Source organism: Nannobrachium achirus (genome assembly GCF_963921795.1).
Source record: "Nannobrachium achirus genome assembly, chromosome: 9".
Classification (NCBI taxonomy): Eukaryota; Metazoa; Chordata; class Actinopteri; order Myctophiformes; family Myctophidae; genus Nannobrachium; species Nannobrachium achirus.
Genome location: NC_137818.1, coordinates 2,682,784 through 2,702,472, shown reverse-complemented (window position 1 = coordinate 2,702,472; position 19,689 = coordinate 2,682,784). Strand labels below are relative to the sequence as shown.

At 41.5% G+C, this 19,689-nt stretch overlaps 1 protein-coding gene across 3 annotated transcripts in view; it reads left to right on the top strand.

Annotated features, from left to right (window-relative positions):
- Positions 1-19,689, top strand: part of pcbp2 (poly(rC) binding protein 2) — a gene marked incomplete at its 3' end in the record, with an annotated part of 38,088 nt that overhangs the window by 14,661 nt on the left and 3,738 nt on the right. The window contains exons 8-12 of one of the 3 annotated variants that reach the window (XM_080734283.1): positions 4,285-4,359; positions 9,165-9,206; positions 14,105-14,177; positions 15,544-15,599; positions 17,442-17,611. In XM_080734283.1, the coding sequence (XP_080590409.1) occupies positions 4,285-4,359; positions 9,165-9,206; positions 14,105-14,177; positions 15,544-15,599; positions 17,442-17,611 (416 nt within the window). Of the gene's footprint in view, positions 1-4,284; positions 4,360-9,164; positions 9,225-14,104; positions 14,178-15,543; positions 15,600-17,441; positions 17,616-19,689 lie in introns of those variants that run through there. The other 2 variants (XM_080734282.1, XM_080734284.1) reach the window with 2 other exon arrangements.

The following is a 19,689-nucleotide window of genomic DNA, read 5'->3' as shown; positions in this document are numbered from 1 at the left end:
AGTAGGTCTAGATGTTTCATACTGTATGTGCAGTAGGTCTAGATGTTTCATACTGTATGTACAGTAGGTCTAGATGTTTCATACTGTATGTGCAGTAGGTCTAGATGTTTCATACTGTATGTGCAGTAGGTCTAGATGTTTCATACTGTATGTGCAGCAGGTCTAGATGTTTCATACTGTATGTGCAGTAGGTCTAGATGTTTCATACTGTATGTACAGCAGGTCTAGATGTTTCATACTGTATGTGCAGCAGGTCTAGATGTTTCATACTGTATGTGCAGTAGGTCTAGATGTTTCATACTGTATGTACAGTAGGTCTAGATGTTTCATACTGTATGTACAGTAGGTCTAGATGTTTCATACTGTATGTACAGTAGGTCTAGATGTTTCATACTGTATGTGCAGTAGGTCTAGATGTTTCATACTGTATGTGCAGTAGGTCTAGATGTTTCATACTGTATGTGCAGCAGGTCTAGATGTTTCATACTGTATGTGCAGTAGGTCTAGATGTTTCATACTGTATGTACAGTAGGTCTAGATGTTTCATACTGTATGTGCAGTAGGTCTAGATGTTTCATACTGTATGTACAGTAGGTCTAGATGTTTCATACTGTATGTACAGTAGGTCTAGATGTTTCATACTGTATGTGCAGCAGGTCTAGATGTTTCATACTGTATGTGCAGTAGGTCTAGATGTTTCATACTGTATGTACAGTAGGTCTAGATGTTTCATACTGTATGTACAGTAGGTCTAGATGTTTCATACTGTATGTGCAGTAGGTCTAGATGTTTCATACTGTATGTACAGTAGGTCTAGATGTTTCATACTGTATGTACAGTAGGTCTAGATGTTTCATACTGTATGTACAGTAGGTCTAGATGTTTCATACTGTATGTGCAGTAGGTCTAGATGTTTCATACTGTATGTGCAGTAGGTCTAGATGTTTCATACTGTATGTGCAGCAGGTCTAGATGTTTCATACTGTATGTGCAGTAGGTCTAGATGTTTCATACTGTATGTACAGCAGGTCTAGATGTTTCATACTGTATGTGCAGCAGGTCTAGATGTTTCATACTGTATGTGCAGTAGGTCTAGATGTTTCATACTGTATGTACAGTAGGTCTAGATGTTTCATACTGTATGTACAGTAGGTCTAGATGTTTCATACTGTATGTACAGTAGGTCTAGATGTTTCATACTGTATGTGCAGTAGGTCTAGATGTTTCATACTGTATGTGCAGTAGGTCTAGATGTTTCATACTGTATGTGCAGCAGGTCTAGATGTTTCATACTGTATGTGCAGTAGGTCTAGATGTTTCATACTGTATGTACAGTAGGTCTAGATGTTTCATACTGTATGTGCAGTAGGTCTAGATGTTTCATACTGTATGTACAGTAGGTCTAGATGTTTCATACTGTATGTACAGTAGGTCTAGATGTTTCATACTGTATGTGCAGCAGGTCTAGATGTTTCATACTGTATGTGCAGTAGGTCTAGATGTTTCATACTGTATGTACAGTAGGTCTAGATGTTTCATACTGTATGTACAGTAGGTCTAGATGTTTCATACTGTATGTGCAGTAGGTCTAGATGTTTCATACTGTATGTACAGTAGGTCTAGATGTTTCATACTGTATGTACAGTAGGTCTAGATGTTTCATACTGTATGTGCAGTAGGTCTAGATGTTTCATACTGTATGTGCAGTAGGTCTAGATGTTTCATACTGTATGTGCAGTAGGTCTAGATGTTTCATACTGTATGTGCAGTAGGTCTAGATGTTTCATACTGTATGTGCAGTAGGTCTAGATGTTTCATACTGTATGTGCAGTAGGTCTAGATGTTTCATACTGTATGTGCAGTAGGTCTAGATGTTTCATACTGTATGTGCAGTAGGTCTAGATGTTTCATACTGTATGTACAGCAGGTCTAGATGTTTCATACTGTATGTGCAGTAGGTCTAGATGTTTCATACTGTATGTACAGTAGGTCTAGATGTTTCATACTGTATGTACAGCAGGTCTAGATGTTTCATACTGTATGTGCAGTAGGTCTAGATGTTTCATACTGTATGTACAGCAGGTCTAGATGTTTCATACTGTATGTGCAGTAGGTCTAGATGTTTCATACTGTATGTACAGCAGGTCTAGATGTTTCATACTGTATGTACAGCAGGTCTAGATGTTTCATACTGTATGTGCAGTAGGTCTAGATGTTTCATACTGTATGTGCAGTAGGTCTAGATGTTTCATACTGTATGTGCAGTAGGTCTAGATGTTTCATACTGTATGTACAGCAGGTCTAGATGTTTCATACTGTATGTGCAGTAGGTCTAGATGTTTCATACTGTATGTACAGCAGGTCTAGATGTTTCATACTGTATGTGCAGTAGGTCTAGATGTTTCATACTGTATGTACAGCAGGTCTAGATGTTTCATACTGTATGTGCAGTAGGTCTAGATGTTTCATACTGTATGTACAGCAGGTCTAGATGTTTCATACTGTATGTGCAGTAGGTCTAGATGTTTCATACTGTATGTGCAGTAGGTCTAGATGTTTCATACTGTATGTACAGCAGGTCTAGATGTTTCATACTGTATGTGCAGCAGGTCTAGATGTTTCATACTGTATGTACAGCAGGTCTAGATGTTTCATACTGTATGTGCAGTAGGTCTAGATGTTTCATACTGTATGTGCAGCAGGTCTAGATGTTTCATACTGTATGTGCAGTAGGTCTAGATGTTTCATACTGTATGTGCAGCAGGTCTAGATGTTTCATACTGTATGTACAGTAGGTCTAGATGTTTCATACTGTATGTACAGCAGGTCTAGATGTTTCATACTGTATGTGCAGTAGGTCTAGATGTTTCATACTGTATGTGCAGTAGGTCTAGATGTTTCATACTGTATGTGCAGTAGGTCTAGATGTTTCATACTGTATGTGCAGTAGGTCTAGATGTTTCATACTGTATGTGCAGTAGGTCTAGATGTTTCATACTGTATGTGCAGTAGGTCTAGATGTTTCATACTGTATGTACAGTAGGTCTAGATGTTTCATACTGTATGTACAGTAGGTCTAGATGTTTCATACTGTATGTGCAGTAGGTCTAGATGTTTCATACTGTATGTGCAGTAGGTCTAGATGTTTCATACTGTATGTGCAGTAGGTCTAGATGTTTCATACTGTATGTGCAGTAGGTCTAGATGTTTCATACTGTATGTGCAGTAGGTCTAGATGTTTCATACTGTATGTGCAGTAGGTCTAGATGTTTCATACTGTATGTGCAGTAGGTCTAGATGTTTCATACTGTATGTGCAGTAGGTCTAGATGTTTCATACTGTATGTACAGTAGGTCTAGATGTTTCATACTGTATGTGCAGTAGGTCTAGATGTTTCATACTGTATGTGCAGTAGGTCTAGATGTTTCATACTGTATGTACAGTAGGTCTAGATGTTTCATACTGTATGTACAGTAGGTCTAGATGTTTCATACTGTATGTGCAGTAGGTCTAGATGTTTCATACTGTATGTGCAGTAGGTCTAGATGTTTCATACTGTATGTGCAGTAGGTCTAGATGTTTCATACTGTATGTGCAGTAGGTCTAGATGTTTCATACTGTATGTACAGTAGGTCTAGATGTTTCATACTGTATGTGCAGTAGGTCTAGATGTTTCATACTGTATGTGCAGTAGGTCTAGATGTTTCATACTGTATGTACAGTAGGTCTAGATGTTTCATACTGTATGTGCAGTAGGTCTAGATGTTTCATACTGTATGTGCAGTAGGTCTAGATGTTTCATACTGTATGTGCAGTAGGTCTAGATGTTTCATACTGTATGTGCAGTAGGTCTAGATGTTTCATACTGTATGTGCAGTAGGTCTAGATGTCAATCCATGGTTTGTAGTCCTTAGGGTGGTTGTGTTTCTAGCCTTCTTTTGTCGCAACAGTTCACAAGGAATTTGTCATCATTGCTCATGTTTTCAAACTCACTTTGGGTGTGTGTAATCTGTGGGAAGTATGTGTCTCTGATGTCTTGGTATAGTGGGCAGGTGGTTAGAAAGTGTAGCTCTGTTTCCACCACATTCTGCCCTGCAAGCATTGTTTGTTGTTTTCCGTTGGGTGCGGAGGATGGATTTGCATTGTTCTATTCTCTTACTTAATTAGTTACTGTAATGTTGAGAGAACACAGGAAAACTATCTTTTCACCTAATGTTCCACCCATAACGGTGTGTGATGATGAAAGTAATTGTGATTGCGTTTCTCCTTCTCCTCCCCATGCAGTCTCCACCCAAGGGAGTGACGATCCCTTACAGACCCAAACCCTCAGGATCTCCTGTCATCTTCGCCGGTGGTCAGGTAAACCTCACAGCAGCGATCCTTTTCACAGCAAGTTGTGGATTTAGTTTTTGTCGACTAGAACCGTTGCGCTTAGGTTTCACCGGGAAAACCGCGGTCGCGGCATGGCTGCCGGTGTAGACTCCATTGATCCCATAGCCCGGAGGGGACAGGACCATCGGCCGACACGGTTATTAGCTAAACCGTATCTGTGTGGAGTCGCTGGCTGCCTTTTTCAGGAGGCCAGAAGCAGGTTAGAGTAGGGGTGGGCGATATGGAAAAATGCAATATCATGATATTTTCCCAAGCTGTATCACGGTACACTATTCTATCACGATTCTTTTTTATGGTAACTTGACAAAAACTAGACTCTCTGGGTTCCTTTTGGGAGGTCTAAATTGAACTTTACAAGTGTGTAACTCTGACAGTGTACAAAGGAAACCAAATGGACCCATAAGGGTCCGTTTGGTTTCCTTTGTACACTGTCAGAGTTAAGTGGAGACCTTGACATTTTAAAGTTTGAGAACTACTGATTTAGACCAAAGTGCAGGTTTAAATTAATTCTGCAATGAATCTCTGTATTAACGATTAAACAGGACAAGGCTCCCTCAATTGTATAATCACGATATAGGATATCTCTGAAAAAGCATATGGTGGAGACATTGCATCGTCTCAACGATAATTATCACCATATCGCCCACCCCTAGGATGGAGTATCGTTTCCACTGGCAGAGAGAACGTGATCACAGCTTCTGACCCATCCTTTAGTTGAGCTCCGTGGTCACTGTAAACACAATACTGGACCATCCGTTAGTTGAGCTCTGTGGTCACTGTAAACACAATACTGGACCATCCTTTAGTTGAGCTCTGTGGTCACTGTAAACACAATACTGGACCATCCTTTAGTTGAGCTCTGTGGTCACTGTAAACACAATACTGGACCATCCTTTAGTTGAGCTCCGTGGTCACTGTAAACACAATACTGGACCATCCTTTAGTTGAGCTCTGTGGTCACTGTAAACACAATACTGGACCATCCTTTAGTTGAGCTCTGTGGTCACTGTAAACACAATACTGGACCATCCTTTAGTTGAGCTCTGTGGTCACTGTAAACACAATACTGGACCATCCTTTAGTTGAGCTCTGTGGTCACTGTAAACACAATACTGGACCATCCTTTAGTTGAGCTCTGTGGTCACTGTAAACACAATACTGGACCATCCTTTAGTTGAGCTCTGTGGTCACTGTAAACACAATACTGAACCATCCTTTAGTTGAGCTCTGTGGTCACTGTAAACACAATACTGGACCATCCTTTAGTTGAGCTCTGTGGTCACTGTAAACACAATACTGGACCATTCTTTAGTTGAGCTCCGTGGTCACTGTAAACACAATACTGGACCATCCTTTAGTTGAGCTCTGTGGTCACTGTAAACACAATACTGGACCATCCTTTAGTTGAGCTCTGTGGTCACTGTAAACACAATACTGGACCATCCTTTAGTTGAGCTCTGTGGTCACTGTAAACACAATACTGGACCATCCTTTAGTTGAGCTCTGTGGTCACTGTAAACACAATACTGGACCATCCTTTAGTTGAGCTCCGTGGTCACTGTAAACACAATACTGGACCATCCTTTAGTTGAGCTCTGTGGTCACTGTAAACACAATACTGGACCATCCTTTAGTTGAGCTCTGTGGTCACTGTAAACACAATACTGGACCATCCTTTAGTTGAGCTCTGTGGTCACTGTAAACACAATACTGGACCATCCTTTAGTTGAGCTCTGTGGTCACTGTAAACACAATACTGGACCATCCTTTAGTTGAGCTCTGTGGTCACTGTAAACACAATACTGGACCATCCTTTAGTTGAGCTCTGTGGTCACTGTAAACACAATACTGGACCATTCTTTAGTTGAGCTCTGTGGTCACTGTAAACACAATACTGGACCATCCTTTAGTTGAGCTCTGTGGTCACTGTAAACACAATACTGGACCATTCTTTAGTTGAGCTCTGTGGTCACTGTAAACACAATACTGGACCATTCTTTAGTTGAGCTCTGTGGTCACTGTAAACACAATACTGGACCATCCTTTAGTTGAGCTCCGTGGTCACTGTAAACACAATACTGGACCATCCTTTAGTTGAGCTCTGTGGTCACTGTAAACACAATACTGGACCATTCTTTAGTTGAGCTCTGTGGTCACTGTAAACACAATACTGGACCATCCTTTAGTTGAGCTCTGTGGTCACTGTAAACACAATACTGGACCATCCTTTAGTTGAGCTCCGTGGTCACTGTAAACACAATACTGGACCATCCTTTAGTTGAGCTCTGTGGTCACTGTAAACACAATACTGGACCATCCTTTAGTTGAGCTCTGTGGTCACTGTAAACACAATACTGGACCATTCTTTAGTTGAGCTCTGTGGTCACTGTAAACACAATACTGGACCATCCTTTAGTTGAGCTCTGTGGTCACTGTAAACACAATACTGGACCCCATCTCCACTAGCCATGTTATTCTAACTGTTATTCTAACAGTCAAAGCTGATTTATGAACGGCATTCATGTCCGATGTCCCCAGCGACAATTGTTAGTTGTAAAGGCCTCTCTTATACTTCCACGGAAATGTTCGGTGAGTTGTGTTTTCCGACGTGCAAATTTCCGAACTCTCGTTCGGTCCAATGCTTTTCAGAAGTCCCGAGGGATATCATTTTATGGTAGAAAAGGACCTTTTGACCGAAAACGGTGGTTTCGGTCAAAGTATGGACAGGCCTTTATAATGATGTCTTTGTGTATATAATGTATTTTTGTATTTGTGTTTGCACAGTGAAATGGAAAACTATTTTGTATGTTTATTAGGGCTGGGACTTAAACTGATTAATTGCGATTAATTAATTACAGAACATTAATGCGATTAAAAACATTTGTGCATTTTAATCACACTTAGTTTTTGCACCACAGAACCTTCAGTTTCGGGCATACCGATCATAGCGATGCACCAGCCGAGAAGAGACAACAAACGCAAAGGGAGAAGTAGCCGATCAGAGCGCTTTGCTTGGCCCAGTGGATGAGAAATTTAGATTTACAAAACTCACTTGTTGATTCACTCATACACCAAAATGTGTTTTACTTGGAAAAAAATGCTTCTCGGGTAAAATATTAATATGCGATTAAAAAATGATTAATTGCTATTAATTAATTACAAAGCCTGTAATTAATTAGATATTTTTTTTAATGGCATCCCAGGCCTAATGTTTATATAATGAGAAGTGAGTTAACATGTCTATTAGTCTTCATCATCCACAATCACCTCCCAGGTGTGGGGTTTCATCTTCACGTAAAGTGATCACCTGGACACTAGTTGCTTTTCATTTTTTGCACATTAAGGCTTTTGAGCGTAAATCTTTTTATGGAAACACTTCAAAATTCCAATAAACTTTCATTATCCGCAAAAACATGTATGCGCTTGGAGGAGGTGGATTTTGAGGCTTTATCAAAAAAACGTATTGCGCATTAGTGGATGGAAACACTAAGCGAATAAGCTTTGAATTAAAATGCATTGAACTTGCATGATATGGATTTGGCTGAAGGGAGCTTCCAACTTGTTAGCGCTGTGTTCCTCACTACTGTACCTTGCCTTGGATGTTTATTTTACGGCTCTGTTGTGTGCAAGCCTCGTCCGTCACATCATCCAAGTAAATCCTGGCTAACCCTTCGTCATCACACCGTGTTGCGCGTGCCAAAAGTGGCCGATCTACAAGCTCACAGCAGCTTGCATCCGCGACCCGTTGTGAGCTTGCTCGGCCACCTTCAAGACGCAGAAACTTGCAGGATGAGTGTGCAACAAGTCACAGCAATCAGACGTGCAGTGCTCACGTCTCGGATTCTGTCTGAAATAATCAGCCCAATCCCAGCTCTGTGCACTCACTGTGTGCAGGCCTGCGGGAAGTCATTTAACAGCAGGTCGGTCAGACGGACCCACCCAGGGTCTCCCCAAGAATGGCATTTCATCAGTTTAATGGAAACAGGCTAAATTCGCTTTGTCTTTTTGTGAATGTCTGATAATTCGCTTCCTAATTTAGAACAATCTTTATGGAAACGCAACTACTGTCACCTCCAAGGAAGCTGAAGACTGGATAGCAGAACCGTTGGTTGATCTATTAAAAGAGAACTCACTCTTGCCACTGTGTGTGCGACCTTTTATAATGTTAGCGACCTCATCTAAAGTGTTGTTCTCTGTGCTTGCAGGCCTATGCTGTCCTGGTGTATTTAGTGTTTTATATGTAGGATCTAAAGCAGGGGTTCTCAAACCTTTTTGTCTCAGGGCACTCCATAAATACTTTTTTAATCGGAGGCATCCCTACATTATAATCTTCACTCCTAGCACCTTATGTTTATAGCATATCGTCGTCGTTAACCGTGTATGTCGAAAACCATTCGTTTTGTATTTATCATCTATAAAATGTGCTAAACTAGTGAAAATAGCAGATCTACAAGCACACACGAGGCGTTGTGTGCTTGTAGTTTTCACTAGTTTTGTGCGACAGTCTTCTATGATGAAGCAGGGCTTTGCTTTACCGAAAGACCCTAACCCTATTTTAGTGATTACCGGTATGTTGTGAGGAAAACGTTGAGATAATCGCCGTCTTGGTTAGAACTGACTGAAAATAACTTCAAGTTTAAAATTATACTAATTATTTTTTCAAGTGTCAAATTATCTCGCGGCACCCCTGGACTACTGTCATTGCACCCCAGGGTGCCCCGTCACCCACTTTGAAAACCCCTGATCTAAAGTGCTGTTCTGTGTGTTTGCAGGCCTATGCTGTCCAAGGACAGCATGCCATTCCTCAGCCAGATGTAAGTGAAGGGCCCTCTGTAAGTGATCCCCATATTTACACAAGCTCCTCCTCCTCCTGGGTAGCCATGACAACACCTTCTCTGACTCCTCCTCCTCCCATGCCTGTGACCACGCCCACATTGACTCCTCCCCCCATGCCTGTGACCACACCCCCACATTGTACATTTCATCCTGATCGATAGATAAGCCTGTTTTCAAAAACTAACCTCTTTTAGTTGTAGCTGTCAGGATAATGACTAATGTCCATCCTTCTCATTTCATGTCTTTTCTAACATTATCACTTTACTGTAATGTGTTTTTAAAGGGGAATATCATTCAACCACTTGAACCCTATAACGTTCTTGTCGGGTAGAAACCTCATATGTTAAACTGTTACTTTCCAGGGTTCAAATAAAAAGATAAGACAAAAGTAACTGATCTAAAAGCTCAAAACCAGTCGCTTTGCACCACGTTTTGAGCTTATAGATCTGCTATTTTTGATATTTTTGTGTAACATTAGTATGAGTATGAAGTAGGGCAGTGTTTCTAAAATGGGGGTACATGTGGGTGGATATGTATTTCACTGTTACAGTTAATGATAAAACATTGACAGTTTGTGTGAACCTGCTCACCTGTAAACTGTTAAACCAAATTACTTAATTAATAACTTGACTAGCTTTCTATTTCAACTGTTATTCAATAGAAAGCAATGTTTATTTGCTGTTTTATTTTGAAAATATTGGCATTGGAACTGGACATGATGTAAATGTTCTAATCAAAATGCAGTAGTCAGGGGAAGAGGGTACTTGGCTTCACAAATCACTATAAGTCGGTACAGCAGTCAAAAATGTTTGAGAAGCACTTTAGTAGCGCATCAATTTACAAAAAAACACAAAGTTAGGTTTCTACCCGACAGCAACGACATACTCTTAACCGGGGGTCCCTCAGGGTTCTGATCTTGGGTCTCCTTCACTTCTTTCTCCACTCTACACCAAATCTCTTTTACCGAAAACAGACGATCTACAAGCTCACAACGCGCTGCGAGCTTGTAGATCGGCTGTTTTCACCCCAGAATGGGGACGTTAGGGTTCATGTGGTTATGATGGGATGTTGTGATTGTTCTACCTGTGTGTTAAAAGCTGGTCTCTTTGTTAAAGGACAACTTTGTTTTTTTACAACAAGGGTTCATATTTTAGATAAGAAAAAGTTAATTAGAGAAAAGAAAAAGTGAGTGTTAAAATGTTTCCATTTGCTTCGTTCTATTGTTTTATCGCGTTTACCGTGCTAAAATGTGGGGCATGCGTACGCATGGGGGCATGCGTACAAGTGGCTAAATGTGTCTTTTTAGACACAATAAGCCAGCAGTTTCTTTATTGCTGTTTACAGTAACACTTCTAGCCCCCATAAGTCACATCCAACCATGAAAGGTTGCGTTGTATCTTGGGAATGGGCTTAAGGTGGTTGCACACTGCTGCGTTTTTCGGGCCGAATATCGGAGTGAATTTCGGAGCAAGCAAATAAAAAAATCAACCTCACGTTGTGTCAGTCACGTTTGCACACTGCCGCCCGCTTCGCGCACCACTCGGTCCCTTGCTCTCTCTATCTCTCTCTCTCTCCTTGCCCTGAAAAACGCATTTCGCAACGAAAAACGCAGCAGTGTGCAACCACCTTTATTCTGTGTAAAATGACATATTTAGCCACTTGTACGCATGCCCCCTCCCACTAAAATAAGAATCTCTAAAACAATAGAAAAAAGTAAATGAAATCAATTTAACACTCATCTTTTATATTATTTAATTACAATCTAAAATATGAACCCTTGTTGTACAAAACTAAAGTTGTTCTTTAAATGCTGTGTCGCTGCACAAAAAAATCATGTGGTGCTCTTCATTAACCCTAAGACCCAAAAATAGAAATACTTGAACTATTTATATATTTTAAATCAGATGGTGGTGTTGTAGGAGTCCTAATCAGAGGAGAATGTAATGGTTTTTTTTTTTCAAAAAAATGTTTTTGTAAGGTCTTATAGCCATAAATCATAAATCATGCTCATTTACATATAATTTCACAATAATAACATATGTACATGTTCTAGACATTCTAATGATCACCAAAAATATATATATATATTACAGGCATTTTACTTATGTATGGTATGCTTTAACTGTCGAAAAATAGCAGATCTACAAGCTAGCTTGTAGATCTGCTATTTTTCAATAGTTAAAGCATACAATAATGGCTAAAGTGGTTAAAATCTAACGCGACTCGGGCACGTTCTGGGTCTTTGGGAGTTAAAGTGCAGCTCATCCTATAGTGTTCGACCCGGGACAATTTCACAATGAATTTAAATCTCTGCGATGCCATTATTGTGCATGTTTTTGTCTCCACCAGCCGAAGGCTTGGGGGAGAGTATGTTTTCGCCCCTGTCCGTCCGTCCGTGTGTCCTCCAGCTTGTTACCAGCTAATCTCCGGCGCCGTTGGCCCGGTCGCTGCCAAAATGAGCACACACACTCCCTGTATGCCAATTCAGAACCTCTGCCATTTTTCACATGGGCCTGTTCTAGCGCCAATTTGTGCAAAACTACCTTTTGGCCAGTACTCCTCCAGATTTTGTCCAAAGATCACGCAAATCGGTAGACAGTATCTCTACAGTCATGTGATCGACATGGATCTGTCTGATTGTCCATATTCCATCCTGATTCCTGGCTGAAATTGGCTTTCAAAGTTTGTAAGATTGGTCAGTTTTGAACAAAATGCCTGAACTCACGAACACAGCGTGCAATTTTTGTGAAATTGTGCACGCACATTCTCACTAGGCCGAGGAAGAAATGCCCCTTCAAACTTTTCAAATCAGCCTCATGGTGGCGCTATAACAGGCTGCCTGGCCTGGTGGAGACCTGTGCTCGGAAGAGCACTGCTTCTAGTTTGTTTTGTTTTCCACCATAACGATTATCCTCCCATCCCTGTTCTTTGGATCGTTCTAAGAGACCAAACGCATTTAAAAGAGGCCGTTCTAATCTTGGTTGCAGAAGGGGCTGTTATTCCAGGGTTGGCTTTTCTAGGTTGATTCTTTTTCTAATCATTCGATTTGATTGAACTCTTGCTGGTTTTGATGGATGGATTCTTAGTCCAGACGGCACCGATGCAACTCCCTGCAACTGCCATCGAGGATAAAGGTTGGCAGGTAGTTGCATCGGTGTGGTCTGGCCTCTAAGCCAATGTTTCTCAACCTTTTTTCTGCATGGGCACACTTTTCATGTCTCGAGAATCCATGGGCACACCAACATAATACGGGGGTGTAAATATCGTCACTGTCGGGAAGAAAACCTTGTATCTCCAAGTTTCAAACGTGTACGTTTCTTTGCAAAGTAAAGCCCTGCTTCATCATACAAGGCTGTCGCACAGCAGTAGTGAAAACAGCAGATCTACAAGCACACAACGCCTCGCACCTTGTAGATCTGCTGTTTTCACTAGATTAAATCATTTTTAAAATGATAAATACAATACTGGCTTTCAAGCAGTTTCAAGGGGCACACTTGACCCTTCTCAGGGGCACACCAAAGGTCCCCAGGCACAGTGGTTGAGAAACACTGCTCTAAGGAGCTCCACATTGTGATCTTATTAACAATATATTAGAGATTATACAGTTGTGCTCGGAATTATTCAACCCCCTCTGACAACTTTGTTCATTAGTGTAACCACTGTTCCTTTGACTTAGAACTTGTCAACTCTGCTCAAAACTCTACTTTATGGAACATTCAGTGTCTTTGCAATTGTTTTATATCCTTTTCCTTTTTTTTTAACAAAGCAATAATCTCTTCTCTGAACTTTCTGACCATTCCTTAGACTTAGCCATGTTTCTAACTGCTCTAATCACAGTCAACACGTCAACACACTTCTAGTCAGGCCAGATTGCACATCTGGTGCAACTATTTAAGCCCTTGATTAGTCGATTGCAGTTGATTACAGATGTTTTCAGGTGTAATTAAGAGTTGAATAATTGAAAGTGAAAGTGGCATTTAGCATTGAATTTGAAAAAAAAAACACAACAAATGTTACTTTTCAGCTATTTACATTGTTCTAGTATGATGTATTTATTTCATTCAGTTGTCAGTTTGTGAATTTTGCCAATAAACCAGATTTGCAGAGAGGGGGCGTTGAATAATTTTGAGCACAACCATAACTTCATGAGAACAGTAGAACATTTTATTCACGGTAACAACGTTCTGACCCTTGTGAGAACTGGCCAAGACGCACAAGGTTGGGAAGAAAACGTTACCTTGTAGGGCATTTACAAAAAAGTCGACAAGTCGACTCGACTTCATTACACAAGTCGACTCCCACCAGAGAAAGTCGAAAGTCGAAGTTGAAAAAAATAAACTGTCTATTGTGAAAATAGCAGATCTACATGCTCACAACGCCAATTTCTGCCTCTATATTTGACAATTTGGACAATGTTTAATTTGCCATTTTAGAGGTATTAAAAAGTCCTTAAATTGTCACTTTAGAAATGTGCAGATATTCTCTATACACTTAAACTTAATTTTGGTTTGTTTACTGTTGAGTGAGAAAACAATGTTGCACATTAAGTTTTGTGTGATGTGATGACGCCATCAAACCTTTTTACTGAGTCGAGTCGACTTGCAAAAATGACAAGTGGTTAATGCCCTAGACCTGGCGAGGTCTTAACGTAACTTCATGCTATTGGGAGCTGACGGATCAGTGTGTGGACCTCCCTTCTTCGCTGTTGTTATGTATTTTTGTTCCGCTCCTGTGGGATGGTTTTGAGATGCACGTGCTTCCCTCTTGGGACTCTTACTTCAAATTGTAACTCACTAATTTCTCTCTATTTGTGTGTGTGTGTGTGTGTGTGTGTGTGTGTGTGTGTGCGTGTGCGTGTGCGTGTGCGTGCGTGCAGCTCACCAAACTCCACCAGTTAGCCATGCAGCAGAGTCCCTTCCCCATCGCCCCTAGCAACCAGGGCTTCCAAGGTAACTCTTAACACTGTCACTGCTTTATATATAATTAATTATTTAGATACCATGTGCAGCCATTGACTGCTCTTTATTTTGAAGACCTAGCCTTACATTAAGTCTTACCGACTAGTCAGACAGGTCGGGGGTATGGTCTGCAAAACTGCTATTGCGGCTCTACACGTCACACAAATGCGAAATATAGCTTCCGGACAAGTTCTGCAAGATGTATGCGACTTGTCAGGAAGCCTCGTTTAATGTATTAGTCCGTATTTTTTAATAAAATGAGTTTTTACTAAGTGTGTGTCGATTCCAAATCGAGCATCACTTGTTTGGTTAAAGATGGCTGCACTTATCACGTGACGTTCATCCATTCCCCCATTCGCTCATACAAGGACATGACGTATGTGTATACGGAAGAATGCACAATAATGCTTCCAGCCACTAACGGGCGCTGTTGTAGCAAACGAGGAAAAGCAGTACACTTGGTAAAAACTAATTTTATTTAAAAATACTGACTAATACATTAAACAAGGCTTCCTGACAAGTCACATACATCTTGCAGAACTTGTCCGGAAGCTATATTTCGCATTTATGCGTAGAGCCACAATAGCAGCTTTGCAGACCCCCCGACCTGTCTGACTAGTCGGTAAGACACTCCTGCAGCCTTCCCCCCGTCACAATGCGGAAGCCACTGCAGGGCCGTCTTAATGTAAGGCTATTGAAGACCCATGTTGTGGCAATTCACTATGTTGTCATGTCGATGAAGATGTTTTCTTTCACACGGAAAAGACCGTTCTGTGGCTTGGATAGGGGCTGGTGAAAATGCGATGCGATTTGGAGAAAGATTCCGAGATGAAGCCGTCTTTCTGCAGAGCGTTGCGTTGTAGCCAAGGGAGATTATTCACTTCCTGGTGAGGTCATCACCCAAAGGGTCATGGGTCCCAATGACCCAGGCCAGCGCTAGTGTTATTTAACTCATTCAGAACGGGTACACATTATTGTGTATCATTATTTTATGCTTTAACTATTGAAAAATAGCAAGCTCACAGCACGGAGTGCCGCGCTGCGAGCTTGTAGATCTGCTATTTTTTTTTTATCGTGAAAATTTGAATTTGGTTTGTCAACCTTTTTTTCACTGACGAAAACCAAATAAAAACTACGCTATGACTACTCTGTTTGTTTGTTTGGACGCAACACAGCACATTAATGCAGTGTTTAATGCATCTGAAAATAGTAGATCTTCAAGCTTTCACTATTTCCAGTATCCTTTCATGCCAAACACAGATTAGGACTTGGCCTAACAAAAAAAAGTTTCAGCTGTGAGATTTTATGAGTCCATTTGGAACACCTTGTTAACATGGTTTTATTTTCCTTTGTGCAGCTGGGATGGATGCTTCAGCACAAACCGGCTCCCATGAGCTAACCATTCCAAATGACGTAAGTCTGGACCCTCCTATTTGTTGTTTTGCTTATTATCAAAGACAGCGGGACAAACCAAGATTCCCAAACTTGGGTCTATTTCCTGTATCTGCTCACGGTCTCCTTTGGGATTAAGAGACTTGTGTTCTATACCTCTGCACCCCATAAACCCCCTGTGACACAAAGATTATGAGCCTCGTAGTCACTGAAGTAAATATTAGACCCGCCTTCTTCACACGACGCATATGAACCCAATGTAACGTTTAGGTAACTTTTATTGGAGAACTGACTGGCAGTCGCAGCAACACAACATGGAAGATTTGACAATACTGATCGGAGGACGTGGTGAGATGTGACATTCACATGGTGTGACTACAGCATGCCCACTTTGGAGTAGTGTCTAACCCAGTGTTTCATGTGACACTTTTCATGTCCCAAGAATCCATGGTCACACCAACATAATACGGGGGTGTAAATATCGTCACTGTCGGGAAGAAACCTTTTATCTCCAAGTTTCAAATGTGTACGTTTCTTCGTAAAGTAAAGCCCTGCTTCATCACACAAGGCTGTCACACAACAGTAGTGAAAACAGCAGATCTACAAGCACACAACGCCTCGCGGTGCGAGGCCTTTAAATTCAGTTTTCATTTAGTTTAAATCATTTTTAAAGTGATAAATACAATACTGGCTTCCAAGCAGTTTCAACGGGCACACTTGACCCCTTAGGGGCACACCAAAGGTCCCCAGGCACAGTGGTTGAGAAACACTGTTCTAACCTACTTTACGTTAAAGCACATGTCCTCGAGCCAAGCAGATGCCTCCTGGTCACGGTTGGGTATTGAAATTTGTTTTCCAAATAGGAGGAACCGAATCCAAATTTAGCCAGCTAGCCTACTTCTGTTTGAGCAGAATGGAACAGAGCCTTCATTAGTATCACTGGTAACACTGACTCTGTTTGAGCAGAATGGAACAGAGCCTTCATTAGTATCATTGGTAACACTGACTCTGTTTGAGCAGAATGGAACAGAGCCTTCATTAGTATCATTGGTAACACTGACTCTGTTTGAGCAGAATGGAACAGAGCCTTCATTAGTATCATTGGTAACACTGACTCTGTTTGTGAAGGAAGTAAGCAAGACTCTGTTCAGGCATTCATGAGATAGAGGCCATAATGTTTTCTTCATATGTAAACAAACATGGCCGCCAATGGTTGAAAGTTCTGGGGTCGAACATGCATTTTCGGTTCGCGATCAGTCTGGTAACTGATCTGAGGCAGCTCCACTAATCATCATCAACGTAGATTTAACACTAAACAAGGCTCTAACTCGTTCTCCTGCTATACCGCCAACATGTGGAACGCCCTTCCACAAGCCTTAAAGGAGAGCAAATCCCTAGCCTCCTTCAAAATTGGTATGAAAAGTCACCTTCAGGCGGCTGCTACTCGTGACTTGTAAATAGACTAAGCCCCCATGCTCCCCCCACCCTTTTTTTTCTGCCTTTGTATTTGATGTTATGCTTTTGAAACTGATATTATCCTAGATAAAGTACTATGTTCTATCTGTCTGTCTTTCAATGTTATATGAGATACTTAAAGTGTGCTTCCTGTGGAAATAAGCCTCGGCTTTCTAGGATCTCCTTTTAGTTGACCCTGTACCAGTGATTTGTACTGTCATGAAACTGTACTTGTTTCTATTGCAATCTTCTAATAAATTCTTCAATCAATCAATCAGATCACTGCTGAAACCGGAAGTAAAAAAAAAAGCAAATCTAATTTGGGATGGGCAGGGAAAGACATGGGATATAACTGGTCTGTTGCCTCCTCTGTTTGACGTGGCGTATTCTCCTCTGACTCTCTGACAGCTGATTGGCTGCATCATCGGCCGCCAGGGCGCAAAGATCAACGAGATCCGCCAGATGTCGGGCGCTCAGATAAAGATCGCCAACCCTGTGGAGGGATCGACTGACAGACAGGTCACCATCACTGGATCCCCCGCTAGCATCAGCCTGGCCGAGTACCTCATCAATGCTCGGTAAATATATATATATATATATGTCACCGGATGTTAGAGAAACAGGACGGCCGAGAAACGGAGCACTCGCGGTGCCGCACGGGGCGGAACAAGCGGTCGCCCACAACAACGTCCTCCAGGCGGAGCCCATCGATTGTCCACGACATTGCAAGCGGCGCGAAGGCCAGCGGACCTTGGTCCTGCTCTTCGCCCCCGAGCGCCGCAGGCGCGAGTGGCCGCGAAGAGCGGGCCAGGGCCGCGCGGCCGGCGGAGCGCCGCGCGAGTTACGAAGCCGTGGTGAATGCAATCGTTATATTTATGCCCAGGCCGTAAGGCCTGGGCAAGCCCAAGATAAACGCTCATAGTAAGCTAATGGCTAAGCTAATGGCTAAGCTAATGGCTAAACACCGCCCAGCTAGGCTAGTAAATAAAGAAAGGGAGTCGCAAACGAGTGACGTCAGCGCCTGCACTAGTGAATGGCTGTCTATGGGCTGTCGTCGCCATCTGGTGGTGATTAGTTTGTGGTGAACGAAACAAGCGCTCTTACAATGAACGTCCTGAGTTACCCAAACATGCTGTAACATATATACACACACACACAGTACCTCATCAATGCTCGGTAAGAGGAACACACACACACACACACACACACACACACACACTGAGAGTACCTTGTCCACAAGTTTCCAGCATCCCATGGTGCATTGCACAGAAGGTGGGACAGTTCCAGCTCGCAGCTGCGTAGCAGCCGAGCAGAGTGTGACGTAATCGTAATCGTACCCGGATGTGTCCACACATTTTTATTCTACTGTAAATTCCTGCAGAAACTGGTAAATAAATGGAGAGAGAGAGAGAGAGAGAGAGAGAGAGAGAGAGAGAGAGAGAGAGAGAGAGAGAGAGAGAGAGAGAGAGAGAGAGAGAGAGAGAGAGAGAGAGAGAGAGAGAGAGAGAGAGAGAGAGAGAGAGAGAGAGCGATTTTATCGTAAAATAAAACACTCACGATAATCGTATCGTGGACACAGTTACAGTTTAGGCATTTAACAGACACTTTAAAAAAACTCTTAACCCCCCCCCCCCCCCAGTTGTGCTATGGGTTTAGGTGGAGTCTGAAGAGGACATTTAATTTATGGTGATATCGTCCTCCGTCATGCACTGGGATCAATACACTTTTCTATTTGCTGAGCTGCATATCTGGTACCACTTAAAGGGATATTCCACTTTCAAAAACACTTTTTGTCATTGTATGGTCTAATCAGGCTTGTATGAACACCCTGAACAGTTTTTAATTTTCTTCATTCAGTATTTAGATATTTGATGTAAAAGTTACCAGGCCCGACACGCCCATGCCTCTCCCCACACACACTCATTGTAACTTCAAACTCCATTTTAACCATGATAGATTCATTAAAAATACCCATTATTTTTTCTGGTGACTCATAATACCCTCCTAGTACGTGAGCAGGCCGTGTTTTTTTCCATAACATTTTTCATGTATTTTTTATATATTTTTATTGTATTTAATCTTTTCCATTTTCACAAAGAATTATTAAAAATACATGAAAAACGTTATGGAAAAAACACGGCCTGCTCACGTATTAGGAGGGTAGTTTGAGTCACCAGAAAAAATAATGGGTATTTTTAATGAATCTATCATGGTTAAAATGGAGTTTGAAGTTACAATGAGTGTGTGTGGGGAGAGGCCCTGGGCCTGGAGGGCCAGATAACTTTTACATCAAATATCTAAATACTGAATGAAGAAAACTAAAAACTGTTCAGGGTGTTCATACAAGCCTGATTAGACCATACAATAACAAAAAGTTTTTTGAAAGTGTAATATCCCTTTAAACCCTCTATTGGTAAAACATACTTATATGTAGTTTTTTTTTTCACTCTCTACCAAATCTCCATTTGGTTTCATTTTAGACTTTGGTTACCAACTGCATCATTTATCTGGGGACCACCTGGAACCCCCTCAAGGACCACTGGTTGAAACAACCACTGTTTTTACATTCATTATCTGCAATTCTGTTTGGTTGCCGTTTGGTCTGATAGTTACTGCCTTCACACTGGCCCATACAAAACATACAAAGCAACATGGG